Raw genomic sequence first — 26956 nt, 5'->3', positions numbered from 1 at the left:
CATTGACTTGTAAAAATATTTTTATTTGGATTTCATTTTCAGTCATTCAAAAATAACTAAGTCTAGCAAAGACTTTTCGGAAAATTTTTTACACCAAAACAAACGGATCATAACTAAATAAATATTCTGCTATTAGCCTAAACTCCTAAAGCAAGTAAAATAAACAATAGTTATACATAAGAATTCTAGCCCTAGTCAAACTCTTCCATGCAAGATGTTCCCTGCGACTTGAGATTCCTGAATTCCTTATGTAGTTTGGTGGCCCACAGTTGTCTGTGGCCTGTTGGTTGTCGATCGTCCGCAATCGATATTGGTCCGAGGTTGATTTTTGGCCCTGGGAAGCGTGTGGCACTTGTTTGTGCTGTTGTCTCAACTAGTCTTACGGTTCTGCGATGCGAACTGTGACATTCTTCTCCACTCAATCTAGGCGACGCCCTCCTAGCCTCATGGCTTCTGTACATCACAAATCTTCAACTAGTTCCCCACGATAGTTGCAGATGTAATTGAGGCAGCCCCTTATTAGCTGTTTTTAATACTCTTCCAAGTTGGAACTTGTTTTGCCGTGTGGATGTTTAGGTCGCGATTGGCTTTCGATGTCCAACTACACGGCTCCCATGTACATGGTGTCAGCTCTTGCGGCATACATAGCACACAAGGAGTTTGAGCTTGGTGTTTGGGTCGTCGATCCAGTGCTAAAGCTCCTCCGTTGGTCAAATCGCCTAACCTGGAAGCTTCGCATTAACTTCTTGATATTTGTCTGCTAAAAACGTCACCTTTTGTGTAAGCTTTCGAACAACTTCAGCTAGTTGCCCTTCTTGTTAATACATAGCTCTCATCAATCCATCTAACCCCACGTTGCCGTGACTTAATTAGTCACTCTTTTGTACCATTCCATGCGAAGCTCATCACTGTTAGACTATGATTATTTTTCTTCTAAAGCCCCAGAGTCCTATTTATAATAAGTTTTTTCTAATCATAAAACCGATGTAGGATTAATGACTTCCATCTAAAAGTATGAAAGTTTTTCTTTGATATGGAATTTATGACTCCACCTATTGAGAGTTAGAGCATACTCTTCGATGTGGAATTTACATGATCCACACTAGGACCATGACACCCAAGATCGATTTTTGACCCTAAGCGGCGTGCGACACCTGTTTGTAAGTCCCAACCAGTCTTACGAACTGTGCATACAACAATTCTACCGACCGTGACATCTGGTTTAAGTTCTCAAACGCTTTAGATACACACGACTCTCATCCCAAATGATGCTCACGATAGGGACAAAAAACATATATTCAGATGATTTCGCATTAACAAAGTACCAAGAGAATCAATCCGATGATTTCGCATTAACAAAGGACCAAGAGAATCAATGTACCAGATTTATGTTCTCCAGATAGACACATCACACCTTTAATAATAAAAAGCAAAGAAATGAAGTGACATCCGATCCCATCCTTGCATTTGCAACGTTGGAAATGAATAATAACATACCACATCATAGAAGAGATTGTTCTTGAACACAATCGAATCGAACACATCTTTGTTTATTAAAGAAATTTTGATATATTGTTTGAAAACATAAACTTAAATCGAGCTCATCGTGTTGGTTTCCCTAGCCGTCACCAAATTACTAGAGCAGTCCTTAATTTCAACTCCATTTATCCAAATGGTAGAACAAATTTTCTTTCAAACACACAGGATGTTATTAAGGAAAAATAATCTAATATAATTAATTTTGCAAAATACCAAGGATCTAAAATTCACACCAAAGAGTAGCACATATGAAATAATGATAGGCAGAACAATACAAACACGAACATTATAGTTGTAACAAAATTAGTTTTCCCGGTCCAAAACGACTTCCTAGAGAAGAGAATGTACCCTTCAGATCTCATCCTCAACATAGTTTGTTCAAGACCCACAGCAAGCTGATTTTTGAGCAGCTGCTGCAGCCCCTGCCGCCTGGTCTGGTTGGTTAATTTTGATTGTCTGTGGCTGCAAAGGAAAGAAGAAAATAATAAAAATGACAAAAATATAAGTATTAAAAAATGTTAAAGAAATGGTTTTGCATAAATATCACAATTATGTATATTGACATGAAAAAGCTCATACTTCATGTTAAAGAAACCATACCTCAGCCCTCGAGTCACTATCTGCAAGTCTTTGCTTAATATCCCTGGCTATTGAAAAGAAAACCTCCTCAACATTTAAGTTTGTTTTTGCACTCTGCAAGATAGAGTTGCTCTTGAGCAAATTGGAAAAGATCAACTAAACATCAAAAGTAACTACAACATTCACAGTAAAAATTTACTTACAGTCTCAAAGAACTTGATGCCATATTCATCAGCAAGAGCTTGGCCCTTTGAGGTAGGAACAGCCTGAAAAATAAGTTCCCTGTCAACTTGACAAGAAAAATATCCAGCATGATATGGAAAACATAAGGGTAATAACATATGCATGCGAAGACAAGCACACATGTGCACATGGAAGAGAGAGAAAGAAACAGACCCTTTTGCTTTCATCCATGTCAGCCTTATTACCCACCAGAATCTTGTTGACATTGTCGGAAGCATGCTGTTCAATATTACGAATCCAATTTCTAATGTCTAAGCAGAAAAGGATATAAGTTCAGTCGATAAACATGACTATAATAAAGAAAGAATAAAAATTCAATCACTGGATAAGGAAGTATACTTTCAAGTTTCAACAATGCAGGAAAGTGAAATGCTCCAATAACGTGCAAAATTTTGGTGAAACCATTACAAACAGTTCTAAAGATTAAAAGGTTGATAGGATTGAACAACATATGTATGAAATCCATATTTCAAATGATAAAAGGTTTAGAAATTACTATTGAAAGATGACTCATCAGTCACATCATACACGAGCAAAATACCCATGGCTCCACGGTAGTAAGCTGCACAAAAGGAAGATATTACTTACGTCTGTGAACCAAAAAAGACTCTAGAAGACAATAAAATCTTGATGCATGGGAGAGAGTGCACATCTGGAGCAACAAAAGTAAAGCAAATATCCCCCATGCCCACTTCAAAAGGGTAAAAGAAGATAAGTGCCCCAAAAACAGATCAGGCAACCATATTCAGGGGTGGAAGGGGGGAGGGGGAAGATGAAAAAGCCTATGTAGTAGTAAAATTTTCAACCACCTGCAGAGATAATATTAATAGCAAACACCTTCAGTCTAAACTCAAAACACTAAGCAACAAGAATCTAGAAAATATGGGAGGCTAGGTATCTACAGAACTACATGAATTTCAATCCTAACCATCTGTTCTTTGTAATTTTACTTCCAAGTCCTATCATGCAGTTCAAGAGTACTACAATCAGTGGGTTGGAAAGTGTGAGAGGGACACCATGGAAGTATACAAACTCCTAATACCATTACAGACTAAACCAGAGAGAAAGAGAGACAACAACAACCTTGAACAGGGGATGTTAATAAATTTGAGAGTGAGAACAAATGGTAATTCACATCATCCAATGACACTCACAATTAACCCGCTGAAGTAAAGGAATGTCCAAGTCATGCTATAGCAAGTTATTTTATCAATCTGATAAGTTTGATTCAGATTAGACAGTTCATTTCTAGTCAGTGACACCTTCAAAAGAAGCCCAAAAACTAACCAGTCGTGATTGTTCGAAACCGCTCTTGCCCAGCAGTATCCCAAATTTGCAGTTTGATCCTTTTTCCATCGAGCTCTATAGTCCTTATCTTAAAGTCAATTCTGCCAGAGTAAACACAACCTTATTAAACCACATGCACTTCATAAAAATATTGAACAAACTTTTTTTAAAATGAGAAAGACCATTATACAGCACTAGAAAAACACTTACCCAATTGTCGTGATAAAACTTGTAGTAAATGAGCCATCAGAGAAACGCAAAAGGAGGCAACTCTTACCCACACCTGCACAACCAGACAAAAGTATAAGTAAAAAAGAGTTATTCAGAACTCAAATTCAAAAGAAAGTGCAGAATAACATGAAAACCTCCTTCAAAATCACTACAATACCACCTATCATCCCTAATTACAGGCCACTACAACTATTTGTGGCAGCAGATCCCTTGTATTAAGAAAACGTTCCCTCATGAAAAACTCCACGATATCCATCATCAGTAACACTACTGGACTCAGAGAATATTCCCATGGCAATGAGCTATATGAACACAGAGTACATCAACAAATATACAACCTAAAATATAAGACGAAAAAATGCCAGTTGTATAGATTCACCACAAAAGCACTAAAACAGACTTTTTTTTTCAATCAATCTCGCTTAACGCAATAAAATTTCCGTATTTAACATAACCTACAAACCTAAAATGAAGCTTAATCTAAGGTAATTAATGATCATGGAAATGCACATCACACGGTCTCACATCTAGGTTTTCTATATTTAGAAAATATAATCAAATCCTTTTAAAGAACACTTACATTTCTCAGAAACAATGTAGATTAACGAATAGATCGCATTTCATATCAAGAGACACATAAAAAAGAAAAGAAACAGTTACCGCTGTCGCCGATCAAAAGGAGCTTTATGAGGTAATCGTAATCGGCTCGAGCTCTTGCAGGTGGAGCAGCCATGGAAATAGAAGAAAATCTATCGAAACGAACAAATAAACCCTAGACCAAAAAGAAAAGAAAAATAAAAGGCTTCGACGTAAATAATGAATGTAAAAAAAGAAAAAAAAAAAGGTAAAAGAAATAGAAATAAATTGTTTTAATTTTATAGTGAATTGAAAGGAAAGCAATACCGGATCAGGGAAAAGAAGAGTGAGATCTGGTGAAAGGAGATGAGAGAAATGAGGAGGGAAGCGTCTCTGGTACGTCAGCACCGGTCGGCCGTTGGAAAAAAAGGTTTTTTTCTTTTTGAGAGAGAGGAAAAAAAAATTAAAAGAGAGAGTGTCGTCAGGAAATAAGTTATTGGATTCGACTCCCAACCGTTGGATTGATGTTTGGTGTTGAGATCTGTGTGGATCTAACGGACGCTTTTTTTTTTATTATTACTCGTCAACGGACAGAAAATAGCTGATTGAAGACAACGACTGGGCTTTTCCTTAGCTAACAATTAAACGGCACCGTTCAGCGAGTGATAGACACACTGGATTTGGGTATCTCAAAAGCAAGGATGCAGCAAGCAAAGAACGCACTTCGAGATTTAAGATGATGTTTTACAATTTAAATTTTTTTAAATTTCGATAAAAGAAACATATTTTCTTGCAAAAAATAAATAAATAAATAACTTTTTGTATTTTGTAAGTTAAAGTGCTTCAAAGTTAATAATAAAAATAAAATAAGAATATTTTAATCATTGAAAAAGTAAAACAAAATATTCTAAGCAGCAAGTACCATCATTATCTGCGCCAGGTTCCCAGCATTAAACCTGAACCGAGCTAAGTGAAGAATATAAAACGGCATAGGAAGTATAAATAAATGGAAAGGAAAGGAATATCAATGCCTAACACTATTCCCTATGGGGGACTACAATATCTAGAATGTCTACTCGACCGGCTTCCAGATATTTACCAGATTCGTCGTCGTTATTGATTAGTGTTTGGTTTATTATGCATTAAAAAGAATTAATTATTTATTATGTACTATACATGATTAGATAAAGAATATTTATTTTAATAGGTACATAAAATAATTTTCATAATAAATAATTATTTTTTCTTAAAACATATTTATGCGATTTAATGTAATATAAGCTCAGACTTAGCGAACCTATTAATACTTGGCCCAACCCAAACTTTTGCAACCTGCATTATTTTTCTATTTAAGTGTAATTCCGGGCCTAATACAAATGTCAAAGTCCCAAGACTTGGTCAAGTGGGAACAGGGATGGGCCAAACCGTGGGCAGGTGGTCAGCGAGGACAGTTGCTAAAGGTTTTCAATGGCGGTTTTCCCCTGGAGTTGTTGAGAAAACAATTTCAATTTTAAAAGAAAATGTCAAGCGAAATTTGCATCGGTCAATCAATTCCATGCCACACGGCAAAGGAAGACCTTCTAAAATCAGAGTCAGTTTGACGAACACCGCATAACTCCAAAACTTTTGGTTATTAAGGAGATTAATAGTCAAAGAAAAATAATGCATCCACATGCAGATGGCAACCTTTCAAGTATTAGGACCCGGCCAATGCCGTCTACCCGATTGCATAGTTTGCCATCAAAATCAGCATTTGATAATAATAATACTTTTCGTGTAGATGAATTTCGTAGCGCGTTTTTTGGCTATAAGAAATATGGTTTTTATTTATAAATTTTAAATAATTTTTATTATGTTTAATTAATTTTTTAAAATAATAATTCATTAATTATTATGAATCAAAATATTATTTGTCTTTCTATACCACATGATATGTTGACATATTATAATGACATATCAACATGATATAATAATATAATCATGTGATATTTTTTATTTTTACATTAAAATCATGTGAATGCTATCTCGTGAAAAGTAATTAAAAACTGGACAAAAACCCACTCGTCATCTCCTACTCATAAAGCTTAATTAAAATTAAAAAAAATTATGCAGAATAACCTTTCTTGATAAGGGTATTTTAAAAATAACTATCAAAATAAATTTAATTATTTTTAGTCATATTTAATTATGATTTGATAAAAATACCCTTGAAACTATTTCAAATAAGTTAAATCATTTATTACTATTTTTTTCTATTTATGCTTCCAATTTTTCTCTCTCACCATCCCACTCTCTCTAATTTTATCGATTTCTCTATTCGACATTTGTTTATTATGCTGCCAATTTCTCTCTCTCACTCTTTTAGATTTTTCTTTCCAGCACTTTGAAGACACTAAATGATGATTTTGATGTACCGAATTGGATCAATTCGGTATCTAGATACCAATAAATTTAAAATTTTAAAATTTATAATAAATCTAGGGTTTATGGTGAATATTTTATTCGATTTTTAACATTACGCGTAATAATCTAACCATGTCGTGTAACGTGTTTTTATACATGACGTGTAATAACTTAACCATAACGTATCACATATTTTTGTATATAACATATAACATCTTAATCATAATATATAACATGTTTCTGTATATAGAGTGTAATTTCATTATAAATAATTTTTTCTAATTTAGTTAAAAATAATTAAAATTATTTAAAAAATTATTTTTAAAAATAAGTTATTTTTAAAAATGTTCCATTAAAGTATGTGGCCATTATCTCAATTCCCTCGTCACAACCACACTGCGCACTGATGCTAGCACCAATCGAACCCTGAGATTGCCCATCGCTTTCTTAGCTTGATGGCTGATTCCTTTGGGTAAGAAGGCTTTTGCAGGCTCGGGTTTAAACTTCAGATCACCACGATCCTTACCAAGACTTAAGTTCAGCCCGTCAATGACTCCATTATGGACTTATATGGTCTGTTTGCCCAATCAAAAAGGCGGCCTTAAGGTCACGATAAAGTTTCCAGACTGCCGTAATGTCATTTTCTGTTAAATGTGCAGTTCGTAAATTAGTCATCTAGTTGGCGTGAATCTGGGCACCTGGACAGAAGCATGTGATCGTTTTCAAATAAAGTATATGCACTGTATATATGTGACAAAATGCTAAAGAAGATTCATTCGTTTTCTTTCCCATGAAGGGTTAGCTGGTCAGCCGCGACAGGACGAGCTGGGGAAGAATGGAATCAGGGCGGTTAGTGGAACGCGAAAGTAAAATTCTAGTGCTCTGCGTTCCGTCAAGCTTCCAAATTCTTGGATAAATGCCGTGAGGTATTGGTGCTCGTTCTCGTAAGGGGAATGAACGCTACCCAAAGTCGCCAAATTGGAAAGCTCAATGAAAATGGTGGCTGAACCCAGGTGACATCTGAGTTCAATCCATCCTTTTTCTGCTTGTTTTACCTTAGGAGAAGGGACCGCCACATATGAATTTTTCAGGCGTAGCTCAATAAAGTGTACTCAAAGCATCAAATTTTTTCCTTAGAAGGAAAAAAGATATACATGTACTATGCCTTTACTATTTTATTCCTTCTTCCGCCAACTCAAACAATCGCAAAGCATACCATTCGTGTCACTTCTTTCCTTATTATTCCATAAAATTATAGGTACAAAGCCACACTGAAAAATATAAGCAAATTGACAGATCGAGAATTGGTATCAAAACCGTCGGTTACCAAGTCTTCTTCCTATGATGCATTTTGACAGACCAAAAATTGATATTTGGCTGTTAATCTATGATTCACGGAAGACACTAGAAAGAAAATATATTTGGCAAACATAAAAATATGGATTAAAAATTTAATTCCAAAAATTAAATATGATTGGTGAAATCCAATACATTTATTGCATTTTGTGGAGATGGATAAAGCTGCATTGAAGATTAGCCAAAGCCTGCATCACCTACCAAGCGTCCCAGATCTACCTTCTCCATAAATGCTTAAGATATTTTGTGTGGGCGACTACGGAAGTAACTACTAATTGTTTTCTCAAACCAAGTAGGCTCTAAGATTTCCGTACCGAAGTATCAATAAAAAAATTTATATAGTATTTAAATAAAAAAATTTATATTATTTTTAAAAAATTAAAATAAATTTTTATTATTTTAATATATTTAATTAAATTTTTATATTTTTATTTTAAATTAAATAAGTTTTTACACATTTATTTTAAGTCAAATAAATTTTTACAACTAATTATCTATTTAGTTAAATATCATTTATTATTTTATACTCATGTGATATTAGTGTGACTTGTTAACATGTTACAAAGAATAATGACATAATATGTCGATGTAACATGATAACATAGTAACAAAGCATGATACACCATAATGTAACATTTTTCACTTTCCACAACAATACTACTTGAGTATAAAATGATAAAGTGTTTGACAAATAAGAATGAGTTAACCATTAATCATAAAAATTTATTTAACTTAAAAAATATATATATAAATTTAATTGAATGTAGTAAAAAAATAAAATTTTATTTAAATTTTTTTACATAATTTAAAGATTTTTTCAAGTATTGTGTCAAAAATTTTATATAAATCAAATCAATAATCTATCCTAAAAATAACATAATATCAAAAAGTTATCTTTTTTGTCATTGTACTTTCATTATAAATTCATTATTTTTACATACACATAAAAGAAGTAATAAGATAATAATAATAGTAAAATCTCACATCAATTAAATTAAAGATACTTTGAAATTTTAAATACAATTGATTTTAATTTTGATACGTATTAAAATTTTAATACTCCAAAATTAAAAACAATTCAAACAAAGCAAAAAGCTTAGGCTCGAGTCCTTAAAGAAGATAAAGCTTTCATTAGTTTTGTTTGCTTTATTAAGAAGCAAATATTAAATATAATTTTATTGATAAAGGAAGGTGGTGGTTAAACGTGATCGTAATTATATATCAAAACATGGAAAACATGTTTATAAACAATTGCTCTTAATGTTTTATGGTTGGCCACATTTCATTGTGATCAATTACTCAAATACGTAATAAGATCTTCTTTCCTTGTCGATATTGTTTGAACATACTCATCATATGCCTTATCCTCGAGTCATATTTTTTTTAGTTTTCATCCCAAAAAAGAAATGTTGATGAAACTTTTAGTTTCAACGACAACAGAAAAAGTTGATTTATTTACCATGTATTAACAATATTCATCAAAATAATAAAGAAATAACTAGTTAGAATGTTTTAATTTATTTTAATAAAATGACCAAAAAATTAATTAATGTGTATTGATTTTCAATTAGGTTAAGATTTATCTAATATTTCTAAGCGTTTAATTAATGATAATGACATTGCCATGACACCTCTATGACATTTCTAAAAAAATGTTATCTTATCATGCAAATGTCATTCACAATTACGACGAGAGGAGAAAGTTTCTTGGCTCATTCTTGGATTAGTGGGAGCCTCTCTTTCTCTCAACTCTCACTCTTTCCGATTTGATTCTCACTTTTTCAATAGTCGCCTTATAATTTTAATAAGTAATTATTTTAAAGTAAGAAATATATTAAAATTATTACAGTTAAAGTACATGTCCAAATCTAACAACTAACCCCATTATATCCCAGCAGCCCACTTAAAAAAAATAAAGAAAAATACTGACATTAGTCTAAATTGGGGACAAGCTTGGTCTGATGGAAACATATGACAAATGGAGGGTAAGTAAGCATGAAATAATAAAAAAAAAGGAAAAAATGAAATGAAAGAATTTACTCCACAAATTTGGAATTGAACAAATCACCCCCAAAGTGGGTGGCCTGAAAGACTCCACTCATGATTCGACCGTTGTCCGTCGCCTGCGTCAACAAAAGATTATTACCAATAATCAAATTCAAACCGTGTACACGACAGGAGACAGGACTAGGATTAACACTTTAACAGCCTCTCTTTTTGGTTGTTTATGTTCTTTTTTTTTTGTTGTGTTTGAACAGTATGCAGCCAGCCGAGAGTCAGTAAATAGAATACGGGAAGACTGGTAGTTTATTGGAAGTCAACTAGCATGTGCTGGCCAGCCCTTGAGAAATGGATAGGCTTTTCCGACGGAGCTCCAACGCATATAGCATGATAAGATTGAAAATTTCCTCACGGCCTTCATTCATTCGGGAAGCTGTAGCTTGCTTCCAAGACACCTTTTCCACCTCACAAACAGAATTTATTCTTACACGGACGTTATACACCGACATTTTTAAGGTATGTATTCCTTCCATTTTTACGTGAACTTTGTAAAAACTTTATTACAGTACACGGTAATATCAAATATAAATTTTTATTTTATTTAATGAAATAATATTTTATTAAATAATTTATATTATGAAAATAGTCTTATATTCACCCCTTTATTAATAAAAAATTACTAGTGGTTTTTTAAAACATAAAATTGTGATTAGAGTAAAAAGGGTCCCACAAACAGAGGATAGGTGCCCGCCACACGCCACACGCCACATTGATGTTGTGTAATATATTTAATTTTATTCAGGCAACCCAACCATTTTGGAGAATAAAAGAAGCCGTAACAGAGACTCCTCACCGTCCAGCACAACGGGCGCCTAAATCCCAAACAGCACAGCACGACCGTTAGGAACTCCGTCTCTGTTCCTAGTGGGTCCTACTTTGGTCCGTCACTCTAACCACCCAATCACCAGACGACGTGTAATCTCGGATATTGCAACTGGGAACCACGACTAATTCGCTTCCGCAGAATATCCGCGATTCCCCTTTTTTTTTTTAATTTCTCACCGCATTGAAACGAAAGGAATTTTCCTCTTTGCCACTTTTGTTTTTCTTTTTATTTATTTAATTATATTGATTGAAATAGTATTCTTTGTTTTTTTCCTTTCTTTGGGGTCGGGGGGTTTGCCTTTAAATGCTAACGAGGAAAGAGAGCGGGAACACGTACAGCTTTCTTTGCTCCTTTTCGACTTAGGCGTCCTATAGGGTTTCATTCCTTCATCTCATTACTCTTCTTTTTCTCTCTTTACCTGTTCTCTTTTTTCTCTTTGTTTTTGAGATCTGTGCGTTTTTTCCTTTAGCTTCTTGAAAGCTTCATTCTGGAAGAGCTTGAAACCGTTGCAGGTGCGTTTCAAGTCCCTCTTTCAGCGTTCAGATCGTTGATTTTTCGTTTTTCTGCTCGGTTTCTTCTTGTTTCTGCTTAGTTTTTGGATCTAATTGCTTCTGCTCGTTGTAACTTGGATGTTGACTGAAACGTCGAATCCGAGTCCCGAGATATATATTTTACCTTCTTTTTGCTAAAAATTTATCTGAAATTAGCTTTTTTTTTTCTTTTTTTACTTGTTTATTTATGCTGGTGAAGAATCATTTGGCGTTGATCTTGAGCTGAAATCACTTTTTTTGAAATTTCTCAACGAATATTTAGTTTTGGTTGGCTTTCGTTCTGTATTTACTCCTTTTAGCATTTTGCGTTGATTTAAGCGGTAGTAGCTTTGTAGATCTGTGTTTGCTATGTTGTAATCGTAGATTTATTTGATTCCAAAGCATTTTGCTAAAAAATCGACCGTGGAATCGCTGTGCGAGAGGCTCTGCTACGAAATCCTTTTTGGTTTTGAAAACAAAAATTCTCTGCTTACTTTACCAAACAGAGAGTGGGAAATGTTTTAATATATGCGAAGTTCTTTGGTTTTTCTTCCCATTTTCGTTTGGGTTCTTGAGAGTTGTGCCTTCAACTGTTTGTTGATTGCTATATGTGATGATACTCTGCTGCTAAGAAAAAGCTTTTCAAGCAGAGAAGCTCCGTACGGAATGCAAATCTTAAGATTTTTTGTGGAAGTGAAATGACAATTATATTATACAAACATTTAGTTGGTTAAGCAATATGATCGATAAAATGAAAGGAACATTAAAAACTTGCAACAGATCAATGACATATTTGTGATCATTGTATTTTCTCGTTGCTTACTTCTAACTTGATGAATTTGTATGGAATTTTTCGTCCTTGCTATATACTTTTTAGTGCAGTAAATTTGATTCGACAGCTTGTAAAATAGTCACTTATACATTGTTTGTAACTCACAGAGATGGCTCCACCAATTGAGCCTCCAACCAAGCCCTCTAACTCTCACTACTCTTCACATCCTCCTTTGAATGAAAGGATCCTTTCATCAATGACCAGGAGGTCTGTTGCTGCTCACCCATGGCATGATCTTGAGATTGGTATGCAATGTCAACTTAAGCAGTGTATATTTCCGTTTCTTAGTGATTCCTATCGGTTTGTTGTAAATCTAATGTACTATTTTTTCTACTATTTTTAATTTGTAATATAGGACCTGGAGCTCCAATGGTTTTCAACTGTGTAAGTATACAAAACTTTACCTTCTCCCAAATCAGTAACATTGACATTTTGAATGGCATGTGTTACATCAGATGAAATGCTTCATAATTTCGTACAAAATGTGTTCATATTTGATTGTCACTAACACATTTATTACAAACATTTGGCTTTTTAGATCTTTTCACATGGCCATATTTCTCAGTTATCATGATTGGGATTTATTTGGGAGAATGAATGAAGAATTGACATTTGTGCAATTCATTTAAAATTGAAAGATAGTAAAGTCTTCATAAGCAAAGCATTTTAGAGTTCTTGACTATTATTATACCGAAGACATGGTTAATATGTGCAGGTGATTGAAATTGGGAAAGGGAGCAAGGTGAAATATGAACTTGACAAGAAAACCGGTCTGATCATGGTAATTACTATTTATGATTCCTATTACTGTCTTCAATGTACTTGCTACACCTTATAGATTCCTAATTGGTTTCTGAAGTCTGATAACTGGTGCATAAATCTGCAGGTTGATCGTGTGCTTTACTCATCAGTTGTTTATCCTCACAACTATGGTTTCATCCCTCGTACTCTTTGTGACGACAATGATCCCTTGGATGTCCTGATTATTATGCAGGTATGCTGTTTGATACGCATTTTTATTGTTAAGTTATCATAGTTAATGCATTGGTTTGTACAGTTCACTCTGTGATTGACATGGTCCATAAAGTGAATGATTGAGTACCATAATTATGTTGGCCGTACACCTGCCAATGCCATAAGCAATACATATAATTTTTATTTTAAAATGTGTTGCATATTCAAGGGCTCGATAGCTTTTAAGGCAATGCTTATATTACCATTGAAACACATGTAGGAACCAGTTCAACCAGGATGCTTTCTTCGGGCTAAAGCTATAGGTCTGATGCCTATGATTGATCAGGTATGAATCAACCACTAATCAAAATACTCCTTTCTGACTCTTGGATATATTTTTGATAGCAAATGAGATAAACTGTTTATGAATGTAGGGTGAGAAAGATGACAAGATTATTGCTGTCTGTGCTGATGATCCTGAGTATCGTCACTACAATGATATCAAGGATCTTCCACCCCACCGTTTGGCTGAGATTCGTCGCTTCTTTGAAGACTGTAAGTTTAATTATTCTTATTAGCAAAGCAAGTGCTGTTGGAAACTACTCCTTTCTCTGAAGCGTGTTGATGTTATTTTTCCTTGATAAATCCTTTAGACAAGAAGAATGAGAACAAGGAAGTTGCTGTTAATGACTTTCTGCCAGCCACTAATGCTTACGAAGCAGTCCAGCATTCCATGTAAGTGATAGTTTCCTGTCTCGAATCCCCTTTGCCTCTCTGGCATGAGATGTACATGCACATATCACATTCTTTTTATATATCAGAAAAAGTGGAAAGACCCCAGTTGCAGCTTGAAATTCTCCCTTTTCAAACTTTCTTCTCATGTCCATGTCCATTTGTTCTCTTTAACACGGTTTCAAAAATAGAGATTTAATTTCATTTCAACATTCTGTTCTGAAGGGATCTGTACGCAGACTACATAGTGGAGAGCTTAAGGCGGTAGCTGTTCATCATCGAATCGTCTAATCATATAAGACATGAATATGTTACTGCTACATATATATATATTATGGTCCTTTTGCATCTTTACAAGATATTCAACATCTCCCTACGCCTGCAGACCGCACCCTGCTCACACTGGCTTTTGCAAAACAGTAAATGTGTGCTTATCCCATATAGTAGACATAATTTCTAGGTGAAACGGTTGTTGGGTGTTTATTACAATTATGCAATGATGATGGCTATAATTTTGGATAATTCACAATGTAATGATGGTGGCTATAAATTTTTTCATTCGGTTGTCTCTTCATATTCTTTTGGTTGTATAATGTCAGTCACTTCTATTTGCTGTTCCATGTACCTTACAGATTTGCCAATTATTCTTAAACAGAATTGCCTCTATGGTGTATCGCTTCAATTGATGATGTTCAGCCGACCTATTTTGTTTTACACCTAGACCATAGTTGTCATACATACATACATATATATATATATATATATATATATTGTGTCAATTGCCACCATGATCATTGATGAGCAGCTAGCAGACAGCATCGTCTTTCATTTAAAAAATAATGTGTAGTAATCGGCGGATTATTATCTTGACCAGCCCTAGAGTTTCTTCAACATAAGCAACAAATGTAAAACTAGATATTACTAAAATACACTTAACTAAATATTACTAAGGTGCAATTTAGCTTGTGATTTTGTCATAGCTCTAAGGGTTCGTTAGTATAAAGTTTTTCAATCAAAGTATTTATTAAAAAAATTATATTTGATATATTGATAGAGTAATTTTATAGATATATAATATAAAATTGTAAATAAATTTAAAATAAATATTTGTTTGAATAATTCAAATAAAAAATTTCATTAATCATCGGAAACATTGATACAATGAAACATACTCTTATTAGATATAAAGAGTTTAACTTTAGCGTCATGCAGAAAGAGTCTTATCAAAATATCTTTTCATGATAAAATCCAGTGAGATAAACTTATGTAAAGAAAAAAAAAGAAAAACTCATGTAAAGGAAAAAAGAGGACCGCAACAAGCAAACTTCCACGATGTGGCCCAGCTGACCTGTACTTCTACGGTTTTTCACCCAGTGAACCACCTCTTTACGATCAATCTCTGTTTCACGGATATAGGTTCCGCGTTGATAACAGAACAATACAGCCCCGGCTAGAGCCCAAACTAGAGCGCTTCCACTACAGTTGTGCCATGAGTTGTGAGCTTTGAACCTGCTAAAATCACATCTCCATTCTGGTTTCGCACGATGAATCCAACCCCTAATTTACATTCTCCACCTGAATGACACAAAACCGCATCAGTATTTAACTTAACAGTTGTCGGCCTGCACCATACCTCACTTGTAATCTCACGTCCAACATTCTGTGAATTTTCATGCATGCAAGAAGCCCTGCGAAACTGATGAATGATATTCAAACCGATCTCCACCACTACCATTGGACTAGATCTACTTTGCTTAAACACCACCGCATTCCGTGTCTTCCATATGGCTTATAGTAAACAAACGAATTCTTATGTCTCATATATATTCAAAATTTTAAAATTTTCTTGCATTCACTCTGTAATTGAATCATGGAAGTTGAAAATTATATTGAATATAAATCTTTTATAATAATGTAAAATTGTCTTGAAATAATAATTTGTCGTCTTGACTTTTGTTCGAATTGTTTTAGGAACATCCCCAATTGGCGAAGGCAAGCAATTAATTCCATTTTCATTAACAAGAAAAAAACAAAAATAAAAAGGAAAATTAAACATTTGTATCTATCAACTACACACGTGTCCCCACTGGACCTCCATACTTGGACAAATCGGATTCAATCCTAGATTACCAGCGAACGAGAGGACTCAGTACTCCCAAAACCCCTTTCCCTTCTGTCAGCCCAGAAAAACCCAAAACCCTCCTCCTGTCTCTCCCCTCTTAAACCCTAATATAACCCTTTCTCAGTGAAACAAAGAGAAAGAGGAAGGATGAGCTCATTCACCAACACCACCAACTTCGACAACCTCCTCCTCCAAACCCTAATGGGAAGACTCCAAATCCGTCCACCAAACAACAACCCTGTTCTCACCCAATCGCTCGAAGACCTGCTTCTCGACGCCGCCAATTTGTCGGACTCTGACTCCGAGGATAACAGCAAAACCCAGCTCGCCAAAGAGGAATCCAAGCTCGAAAAGGAAATTATCCGGATCATCCTATCAGGGAAAACCGACCCCTTGAAACCAAACTCTGGTCAAGCCGTTACCATCAACGAGCACCATATTTGCATCACTTTTCACGAAGAGAAACAATCGGATTATCGGGTTTGGGAGTGGCATGGGCATATAATGTTGTTTGATGAAGAAAATGGATATACGCCTGAATATATTTACGGGAATTACTTTGAGAGATTGCAGGGAAAGCCGCGCGTGGCACGTGATGAGAAAGATAAAGAAGAGGAGGCGGAGGAGGAGGAGGAGGAGAAAGTTGGGAATTTGGGATTGAGGGAGTTGATTGATGGAGGTGGTGAATCGGGTGGGGGTCGGATTCTTCATAGGAATATCAATGCCAATTCTCCCAGGTTTATATAAAACTCTCATTGGCCTTTGTTCGATATTTCTGATGTGTTGAAGTCTGTTATTTTGGCGGTTTGAAATTTGACAGTGAAATTGGAAATATTTGGTTCTTTTGCTTCTGGTTTTTCCTCCTTGTTTATGTGAAAAGCAAGCTTTAATCAACTTTCTCATACATTCTTATTGTTTTGTTAAAGTGTGTCCTTGATGTTTAAATGTTCTATAAAATTAATAGAAACGTAAGATAAGGTGATTGCAAAGTGATAAATACTGCTGCTAGATGTGTGGTCTTCAAAATGGCTTTCGTTAACTATTAGTTTTCGAATTGATGTAATTCTAACAAATTCCTGGCAATGATTTTTGCTGCTAATAGCAGTGAGCGTGGTACGCTGGCAGTTATGTAAAGATATCGATGACTTGCAATGGTAATTGAACCTTTTTCATGCTGGTATTGCCAATGTAGGTGTGCCTGCTATGCCATCATGTTTGTTTCATGTCTGATAACTATAGCACAACCTTTTTTAAACTGGTATCGGCAATGGAGGCGTGGCTGATGTATCATCATGTTTATTTCATGCCTAACAGTTATAGCACTACATTTTTCAAGCTGCAATTGGCAATAGAAGCGTGTCTGATATGCCATCATGTTCTTTTCATGTCTGATAGATATAGGACATCATAGAAGTTTAATGAGAGTCATCTGACTTGAGTAGCAAACAATTGGGACTTTGATTTTGGTGGTTTTTCATGTTCGGGGACAATGAATTAGCATGAACTGGTGAGTGTATGAGTGTTACCTGATGCCTTATTTTATACTTGGGTGAACTAATATCTGTATAGGATACAAGAGATGCTAGAAAGAAACCAGTGTTTTTGTCTGTGAATAAAGGCAAAGTCCTTTTGATGTTCGAGCTGCAGTTGTTGTATTCTAGATGGGTTTAAAACTACCTCTGTACTCACAGTACATTGATATCCTCAAATATTTAAATGATTAGATCTCGGAGACAGGACTATCAAAAAACAACACATTAAGGAAAAACAAAATTCTTTTACGGGAGTAAAATTTCTGGGGTTGTTTAGGTTCCACCTCAGATTTTTACTCACATTTGAGTGCTTTGTTGTAACTTATTGTGTTGATCTCGTGAAATTACGTCCTTGGAGACTTATTTTAGTAGTGATTTTTAATGGATGGGTGTTTAATATAATTCATGTCTCTACCTTCTGAAATTGACAGGGTTTAGATTGGAAGTTCACACGGGCTTTCTGAGTTTGAAACGAGAAAGGCCCGTCACTCAGTACATCATTCAGTGGGAGATTGAGGCTTTTGTTTCGTATCATGCACACTGCTGAGCGGCTCAGGGATTCTCCTGGTTTCTTCTAGGGTTTTAGCATATGCAATTCCAATACAATAGAAGTTGTTTGTTTTGTAAGATCAGACATGATTTTGTTCAAGCAGGTTTTTTCAGTTTTATGAGTTGAAAATCTGTATTCATCAACCTGTTGCTTACAGTTTGTGCTTGTGTACGATGTGTGGCAATAACATGGTCTCATTTGGTGGCAGCGCTCTTTTGTATTGGCTATATTATATATACACCCAATTTTATCTGTCTCCCCTCTCCCCTTGCACGATGTTAGTGAGGGTTAAGAGGAACATGATGTAAAGGTTTGCTGACATTTTGTTGTTTTGTAGTGTGAATCCTGTGGGATTTACACAATCATTGGGTTGTCTCTTCGGTTTCAGAATGCGCCATCGTGTGATTCTCATGGCTTTTGAGAGAAGCCTGATTCTCTGGGTTCTCATCTGCCATTGCATAATTACATCCAATGAATAAATTATCTAGAAATCTCTCTAACTGCCATTCTCAATATACTAATTATTTTCTGCCCAAAGGATAAGCACATTTCGCATCCAAAAAATCGGTGGTATGCAACGGGTAGAAAACTAAATTATTTAATAAGGTATCGAAACTCTATAAATATTTTATTCAATTTTGAATTTATTACTTGAATTTGTATTCATTGATTAAAATAAATCCATAATCAATTTGTATGTATATTATTAATATAATTTATAAAAAGATTGACAATCAATGAATTTAAGTTAGCATTATATTAATTATAAACAATATATATAATATCAAAATTTAATATTAAAAATCAATATTTATATTTGAATAAGAAAAATGAGTACTATAAAATGACTATCTTAATCTGATTATGAAATGTTTTAATTTTAATTAATCAATTGGATAATACAGGATATTGAATTATAAAATTCTCATTCATCCCTAATTTGGGATAAAAAGAACTCAAACAAAGCCCAAAGATTGAGACTAATGGGCCATTTGAATAAGCCATGAAAACTATAACAAATTTGCAAGTTTTGAAAGGGAGTTCAAATCCAAAGCCCATTCCTTATCCGCTTTCCTCATTTAATAATATTAACTGAACTATCCAAATCTTTGCCCCGCACTGCTCCTATCATCTAACCGACTCAAAAACGCCACGTCGTCGATTCGCGTGAAACTCAATCAACCAATCAAATTCTATCTCACCTCTCTATATAAAGAACCCCGTCTCCCCCAATGTACCCCTACCGAACTCCCTCAATTTGCTCTCGCCCAGATTCATCTCATTCTCCGAAGCCACAGTTCTCATCTCATCTGCATTACCAATGGCACCAAAGGCAGAGAAGAAGCCCGCCGAGAAAAAGCCAGTGGCGGAGAAGGCCCCAGCATCGGCAGAGAAGAGGCCGAAGGCCGAGAAGAAGATCTCAAAAGAAGGCGGCGATAAGAAGAAGAAGAAGATTAAGAAGAGCACCGAGACTTACAAGATTTACATCTTCAAGGTCTTGAAACAGGTTCATCCTGACATCGGGATCTCAAGCAAAGCCATGGGGATCATGAACAGTTTCATCAATGATATCTTCGAGAAACTGGCCCAGGAGGCTTCCAGATTGGCTAGGTATAACAAGAAGCCGACCATTACATCGAGGGAGATCCAGACGGCGGTGAGATTGGTTTTGCCTGGTGAACTGGCCAAACACGCTGTCTCCGAAGGAACCAAGGCGGTTACCAAGTTTACCAGTTCTTAGATTTCTTTCAATTTTGGTTGAGATTGGGATCCGATTAGTATCTCCGGTTTCGGATATTAATTTTTTTTTCTCCCTTTTCTATGCTTTTAATGTACTGAAGTTTAGTTGTAATGGACAGATAAATGGAAATCCAAATGGGTTCTATATTTATTTTTTTCAAGAATATATGTTTGGGTTTAGCATCATGATTTTACTTATTTACTTCTGGGTCTAATCTTGGATTTGGAGATTAAATGGGAAATTAAGAGTTCGATTGAGATGGATGAGTTTCAACACATTTTGAGTTCGGATTGTGAATTTGACGTGCATTTTGCCAAAGCCTTGGAGTAATTTTTCACTGGTAAGCAAAATAAGGTAATCTTTGACAGATTTGTTAGGAAAATCCTGGGTGGAATTCCAAAGGAAGCACAGGACAGGGTAAGGGAGATAGATTGAAGAAGAATCGAGCCATAAAGGTTAGGATTCTAAGTCTATCATAGGAATAAAAGTAAATAAAAAACTTGAGAGGAAGGAAACGTATCGAATGAGATGTCCAAGGTCAGGTCAAAACAGGCATGAAGTGAATGGGAAGCAAGTTTCAGACATTTTCCTTCTACCAATTCAACCTAAACATCTGTAATCATACCAAAGGCCTATTACTTGTAAACATGTTCAGCTCCTACCAGCTTATAGTTCAACAAATTACATAAAGGTATTAAAATAGAGGGCAAAACTATTTTTTCTTATTTGGTAAGAAGAAAATGGTGAATTTGCATTTGTACCATTTCAAACATTTCTGTGGTTCATTACAAGGACCAAATATCAATTTCATTCATTTTTTTTCCCTTCCACACCTTTCTCCTACTAATTTTCCTACCAAACACAAGTGTTGGAGCAAAGAAACTAAGGCTTACAGTATTAATACTTTAATATAATACCGAGTTAGCAGAAATGTTGAAGCAGTGCAGGTGGTGTTGTAGGTTGAAGACTCAAAATTAGATCCTTTTAAGATTGTTTCAACCTTTTATATGACAATGATGGATATAGAGTTTGACAGTTTAAATCCCATTTTCAAGCAAGTGGTTTCTGTCTTTTGCTAAAATAACTTCAACTATCAGCAAGCAACAAACGTCACTGTAATCTGATAGCTAAGTCTTACACTGCTAAATTTACAAGGTTTTTCATCATAAAAGGTGGCCAATTCAGCCATCTAATCAAGAGCAAGAACACAAACAGAACACAACTTAATAAACAAAGTACTGGAGTATAACAAACTTGTAGCATAAAAACAGAATTAGATCATGGAAATTTCATTTGATTCATTCCAAACATAGGATGTTCTACACAACACAGACAATTAGAAGTACAATGGCCCTAAATTCCTACCAACATCCACATTTTTTCTACAAGGAAAGCTCACAAAGGAAGCTACATAGACAAGAGAAATAAGAAGCAAAGACTAGACTAAGCCTTCTTAGGTGACTTCTTTGGAGACTTTGTAGCCTTCGATGGCGACTTAGGTTCCTTTGGCGCCTTGTCATTTTTCTTTGGCAGAAGAACTGGGTTAATGTTGGGTAAGACTCCACCGTGAGCAATGGTCACACCAGCCAAAAGCTTCCCAAGTTCCTCGTCATTCCTTACAGCCAAAAGAACATGCCTCGGAATGATTCTATTCTTCTTGTTGTCTCTCGCAGCATTACCAGCCAACTCCAGAACCTTGAAAAACACAACCAATAAAGACCAGAAACAGAATAGCAATGTACTTAAGGGTATCTAAAACCGTCAATTCACCAACCAAAAGAAACCTTAAAAGATAAAAAGGTAACCCCAAATTCAATGACGATCATTTCTTACAGAATTAAAAGCAAATTCGTACTTTCTACACCTAATTACTGCCCTCTAGCTCTGTGTTACTATTTGAACCATAAAAGTTCCCCATTTTACTACCCAGAAAAGCTATTAAGATATTAACAAGTTAATTCAAGTATAAATTCTCCTTTTATTCTTTACCAATTCCTCACTAACCTACCAAACCCTAAATAGTGAATCAAAAAACAACACATCTCAAACATTACAAAAGGGGTGTGGGGGTTTCAGATTCAAGATAAAAACACAAAATTTCACGTAAAACCCCCGAAAATGCCAAACAAAAAAAATTCAAGAAACGAAAGAAAAGAACAATGGAAAGGTGAAATTACCTCGGCAGCAAGGTACTCGAGAACAGCAGCGAGGTAAACGGGAGCACCGGTCCCCACGCGCTGAGAGTAACGGCCTTTCTTCAAGTAACGACCAATCCTGCCGACAGGAAATTGCAACCCGGCCTTTACAGAGCGAGAAACCGGTTTCTTCTTCGGACCGCCTCCTTTCCTTCCTCCGGCTCCCTTCTTCACTTTCGCTCCGCCATCCATCACTCAAAAAATTTGAAAATTAGACGAAAAATGAATTCTTGCTGTTAATTTCTTTTTCACAAAAAAAAAAATTCAGGGATTTTTGTTTGTGTTAGAAGGAGCTGTGATTTATATGGGATTGGGTCAAAAACAGGGAGACAATCGGCTGACGGACTTAGAGGTTTGAAGCCGTTCGATAGGTTGTTTAATCGACGGTGAACAAGACCTTCTTTGAGGATCCTCGTGCAACAGAACGGGCCCAATCAGACTGCCGCATTTTTCATTTTGGCTTTTTCCATTTTTTTCTATTAAAACAATGAAATGGTGGATTTAGACATAGATTTTTGGGTAGCCAAGTTGGCGAAAAACAGTCGGATGGATTGGATAAGTTTTTAATTGTGGGCCCCACAGCCTGTGAGGGAGTTAGACAGGTGTCGACATTTTATTGGCAACCTTCAAAATCTTGGCCTGCAACCGTCTCACTCATTAGAATCCCAGGGCAAGGAGCCACGTCATTTTTATATCGTTGAAATCAAGTATTCAAGATCAACGGCTCATAATTTTTGTTCATAGTAACCCATTCATGGGCGTACTTGAGCCCATTCAGAGTCGCAAACTTAACCTATTTTGAGGGTAAACCCATTCTAAAGGAAACTTATATTAGAGTTTATCTAATTTTATTAATGTGAGATACCATTAGCAGGGTAGATTTAAAAATTTTTTTAAGTAGTGTTATAATTAAAATATAATAATAATTAAAAAATATGAAGATGTTAAAATTTATAAATTATAAATTTTAAAAATAAATTAAAAAATGTAAATTCAACATATTCATTTAATATAAATAAAAATATTTAAAATAACTATAATTATCTATCATGATTTTTCATATTTTGAAAACAGTACATAATAATATCAGTAGAAATATTATTAAATATATTATTTTCAATATTATGTCACCAAATAATCATTCATTCACTTATTATTTATTCGATATAAAATTTAAATTTTTAAATAGAAATAGTGAAAAGTAAAATCAAATACCAAGAAGAGAAAACGTCATTGCAAGTCTCAAGAATGAGATGAAAAAAAAGATAATGCAATGAGAATATGCTCAGATCTCCTCATTAATAAAAAAATAAAATGGGTCTTGACACTATAATTAACAACTTTCCTTCACCTAATAAATATGTTTATTGAACTGAAATCTTGAGCTTGTTACACCTAAAGTTTAGTTTAAACTCAAATGGATCCCAACTATAAATACAAATAAAAAATCATTTTTATTTAAAAGTGTAAAGGATTCAATATTTTCTCAACCAACACACTAAAAGACAGCATTATTATATTAAATATTGGTACATCTAATTCAATAATTTTATTTGCAGTGGACATCAGCATGTAACCTTTTTCATATGAAAACTTTTCATTTACAGCTTACAGAATAAAAAATATTTCAAATCTAACTAAATATATAAATAAGTTTTTATTTTTTTATTATATCTAAACAAATTAGTATCTTTTACTCTTTATTCATACAAATCTTTAACCATGACAAAAAAATCAACGATTAAACTTGATATAAATTAATATTTTTTATTCACGTGGTATATGATTTGATAATGTAGTTATATCACTTAAATCCATTTCCATTATCATACAACCACGTCAATTATTATCTAATCATATCAGATAATATCAATCAAGGTTATAGTTGGATTCACAAAAAATCAATTAATGTTTAAATTGATGATTATTAAGTGTTGGTAGAAATCAAATGATAAAGTTGGTTGAAGTATAATAAAAAAAATAAAGATATTTAGTAGCATATACAGACATTACTTAAACCTTTATTTGTTTAGTAACAACGAAAATTAAAAGATCAATTTCTGTTATTACTTTTAAAATTAAATATATTTAGTAAGTGGGTAAAAAAATAAAATAAAATAAAGTCTGAGCAAGCGTGTTGGGGCTAAACCAATAACCCAAAAGCCGAAGCCGACCCAAATAAAAAGTGAGCAAACAAAAATATCTGAGTCAGACTCGGAAAAAGAACAGTCCTGATTGAAACTTGTACGCTCCTGATTTGGTTTCAAATACTGCCAATATCCATTGGACTCACAAGATTCTTTCCCCTCCCTATAATATAGAGTACAGCATCTCTTCTCCATCCAGCCTTTCTATCCCAGCGCTGATCTCATTTTCCTTCAACGTCTCCTACCTAATCTTTTTCTAGGGTTTTGTTTTTTTTTTTTCTTCTCCCAAATCTCGATCGGGTCATTAAAGAAAAGAACAAAATAGGGGTTTTACTGGTAGATAATTAGGGGTTTCGAAGAGCATAAAAAGTTAATATGCCTTCGTTACCCTTTGAATCGATTTTGCTTCCCTTGATCCCTTCTTTGACCCCATTTCATGCTGGTTCTTGTTCCCATCGTTTGAAACATCTGGAAAAGAGTGATCGGCGTGGTAATCTTAGTTAACATTTCGCATTAATTTTGTTGAAGTAGTTTTCCCCCCTCTTCTTGTCTCTCCTTCTCCCCTCTGTTCTCCGTCTTCTTCTAGATTCTTCTGATCTTTCCGAGGTTATTCCGCTACTAGACGAAGGAATCTAGTCTTGTTCAGAAAATCGGAGGTTTTAGGGTTCGATCGTCAATTGAGGTTCGCCCTTGTCGGAGGTTTTAAGGTTTTGAATTGATTGCAGGCGTCTTAACTCTTAAGAAGGTATATCCTAATCCATTTTGCATTTTATCCGCACGTGTGATGAATCTGTATCTAGCTGATATCTGGTTGGAAATTTTGCTTATTATTCAAAGCAATTAGTGTATTTTTCCCCTATTAAACTGATTTCTCCCTTTTCTGATTTAGTTTTGTAATATTTTGCACCATTTTATGGAAATATTGTAAATGTTTGAATTTGTTGGCTACATTTCTTTGAATGTTACTTGTCAAAGAAGGAATCTCAGAATATTTTTTGCTTGTCTCTTTTATTTGCTTATAATGTTTCAAGCTTAAGTTCTTAGTTATATGAAAACATGCAGCTGGAGTTGGGATGCGATTTAGTATTAGCTTCTAAACTGGGTAAAGAACTTTTTATCTGCCTATAAGTTTTTTCTCTTGGAAGACTATTGATGGATTCATTTTCCACTTTTTATTAACTATCATTGTAATGACGTTTGATTTAGGTTTCATTTTCTTCTGCTCTACCTGTTGAGGTTTATGATTAAAAGTTTACAGTTATGAGAATGATGATTTGTCCTTTGTTTCTTGGCTTTTATTTTCTTTGGCAGCTAGGATTCTTTCTAGTCATCCGTATTGCGAATGGAAGTATTGGGTTCCCGAGAGGTAGATGATCTCAGTGACATAAAGCAGGCAATACTTCATGCTTGTTTGAATGAAGATGATAAGGATGGGGATGATACGAGTGATGATGTGGAAAACTTACTTGAACAAGGACATCAAAGCAAACCTCCTCAAAAGTGTTTAGGCAAGTGTGCATCATTTTCTTCCGCTGTGTCTCCTCCCGAAGATGATGATGAACTTGAAACTGCATTGCGGCGCATATTCACAGAGGATTCAGTGCAGTCACCTTACTGCCGCTCAATTTCTTTGCCTGTAAGTGTCTTTTGTTGCTGTTAATATCTTCTATTCTAAGAATCTTTAGTTAGGACTTTGATTTGTTTAAGTTTCCCTAGCCTGTTGCACCCTCAAGGTCATCTTGTGAAGAGATCCATTGGGTTCCTTGCTCCTTTTCATATTCCTTCATTCTTACCAACATTTACCATTATCAGACTCCCTTGAAGCTAGTGTCTGCCCTCAAAGGTAGCCGTGAGAAACAGGGATTATCGCCGAAGAAGCTGAGTGTGACATGGGCCCCTGATGTGTATGATCCTCCACCAACGTCAGTATTGCACACAGTTAGAGGCAAGAAGCAGCAGAGGTTGAAGAAGAACAATGACAAGAAGAAAAATGGAAAGAAAGGGCAGAAGGGTAATAACTCACGTGGTAGCGGTGGTAAAGACAACAAACAATTTCGCAGAGGTGGCGCGAATGCTGATAGGACTTATAAACCACAGGAGGCTCGGGATAGAGTAGTCAACACCTCAGGTGAACTTGATGGTTTCACCGTCGGCAAACCAGAACCCTATTGCGGGAGCAGTTTTCTGAAAGAATCACCCACTAGGATGCACTACTCCTTGGCAGAGGCTCTATGATACATCTCTTTTCACATCATGGAGAAAAGCTGTTGCTTTAACAATCCATGTAGATAAATAAGCTCGATTCTGTTTTCTCTATTATGGATATTTTGAACAATTACAATGGAGAATTATGCAATGGATTTTGATTATGGTGTGGGTTTGAAAAGTTTTGTTAATGTGCTGTTTATACCGTGTAGAAGGCAGCACCTGTACCGTCATGTGCTTTGTAAATAGAATATTATTTGTGACTCTTCGATGAGAATAATCGCGAGATGCAATGGAGTTTTCTGCGTATTATTC

General features: G+C 34.9%; 6 protein-coding genes across 7 annotated transcripts; 4 read left to right on the top strand and 2 right to left on the bottom strand.

Moving 5' to 3' along the window:
- Positions 1-1708: 1708 nt before the first annotated feature.
- Positions 1709-4938, bottom strand: LOC110420362 (ras-related protein RABE1c). Its single transcript, XM_021433648.2, has 9 exons — positions 4783-4938; positions 4540-4651; positions 3859-3931; positions 3649-3749; positions 2858-2923; positions 2515-2612; positions 2322-2384; positions 2140-2232; positions 1709-2001 (listed from the first exon to the last, which is right to left on the bottom strand). Exons 2-9 carry the CDS (start codon positions 4610-4612, stop codon positions 1918-1920), a joined length of 651 nt encoding a protein of 216 aa, XP_021289323.1. The 5' UTR covers positions 4613-4651; positions 4783-4938; the 3' UTR covers positions 1709-1917.
- A 6482-nt stretch (positions 4939-11420) lies between these two features.
- PPA4 (pyrophosphorylase 4) lies at positions 11421-14723 on the top strand. Its single transcript, XM_021434071.2, has 9 exons — positions 11421-11613; positions 12571-12708; positions 12819-12847; positions 13179-13244; positions 13350-13457; positions 13698-13763; positions 13852-13972; positions 14071-14152; positions 14375-14723. The coding sequence occupies exons 2-9, from the start codon at positions 12573-12575 to the stop codon at positions 14415-14417; spliced, it is 651 nt and encodes a 216-aa protein (XP_021289746.1). The 5' UTR covers positions 11421-11613; positions 12571-12572; the 3' UTR covers positions 14418-14723.
- A 1533-nt stretch (positions 14724-16256) lies between these two features.
- Positions 16257-18560, top strand: LOC110420567 (uncharacterized). Of its 2 annotated transcripts, none has more exons than XM_021433928.2 (2): positions 16257-17008; positions 18235-18560. In XM_021433928.2, exons 1-2 carry the CDS (start codon positions 16419-16421, stop codon positions 18239-18241), a joined length of 597 nt encoding a protein of 198 aa, XP_021289603.1. In that variant the 5' UTR covers positions 16257-16418; the 3' UTR covers positions 18242-18560. The 2 variants fall into 2 exon arrangements, 1 of the variants encoding a protein (XP_021289603.1); XR_016351452.1 differs by lacking the exon at positions 16257-17008 and adding an exon at positions 17023-17425.
- Positions 18561-19578: 1018 nt separating this feature from the next.
- On the top strand, positions 19579-20257 carry LOC110420568 (histone H2B.9-like). The gene has a single exon (XM_021433929.2). It carries the CDS (start codon positions 19675-19677, stop codon positions 20092-20094), a length of 420 nt encoding a protein of 139 aa, XP_021289604.1. The 5' UTR covers positions 19579-19674; the 3' UTR covers positions 20095-20257.
- Positions 20258-21356: 1099 nt separating this feature from the next.
- Positions 21357-22771, bottom strand: LOC110420207 (histone H2A.2-like). Its single transcript, XM_021433435.1, has 2 exons — positions 22272-22771; positions 21357-21789 (listed from the first exon to the last, which is right to left on the bottom strand). The coding sequence occupies exons 1-2, from the start codon at positions 22479-22481 to the stop codon at positions 21538-21540; spliced, it is 462 nt and encodes a 153-aa protein (XP_021289110.1). The 5' UTR covers positions 22482-22771; the 3' UTR covers positions 21357-21537.
- A 2170-nt stretch (positions 22772-24941) lies between these two features.
- Positions 24942-26832, top strand: LOC110420453 (uncharacterized). Its single transcript, XM_021433768.2, has 3 exons — positions 24942-25181; positions 25748-26072; positions 26249-26832. Exons 2-3 carry the CDS (start codon positions 25779-25781, stop codon positions 26669-26671), a joined length of 717 nt encoding a protein of 238 aa, XP_021289443.1. The 5' UTR covers positions 24942-25181; positions 25748-25778; the 3' UTR covers positions 26672-26832.
- The last annotated feature ends 124 nt before the right edge of the window (positions 26833-26956 follow it).

Source organism: Theobroma umbraticum, unplaced genomic scaffold (genome assembly GCF_002168275.2).
Source record: "Theobroma umbraticum cultivar Fairchild unplaced genomic scaffold, ASM216827v3 scaffold_86.0, whole genome shotgun sequence".
Lineage (NCBI taxonomy): Eukaryota > Viridiplantae > Streptophyta > Magnoliopsida > Malvales > Malvaceae > Theobroma > Theobroma umbraticum.
The sequence above is the reverse complement of the archived record's forward strand: the minus strand, read 5'-3'. Positions and strand labels throughout refer to the sequence as shown.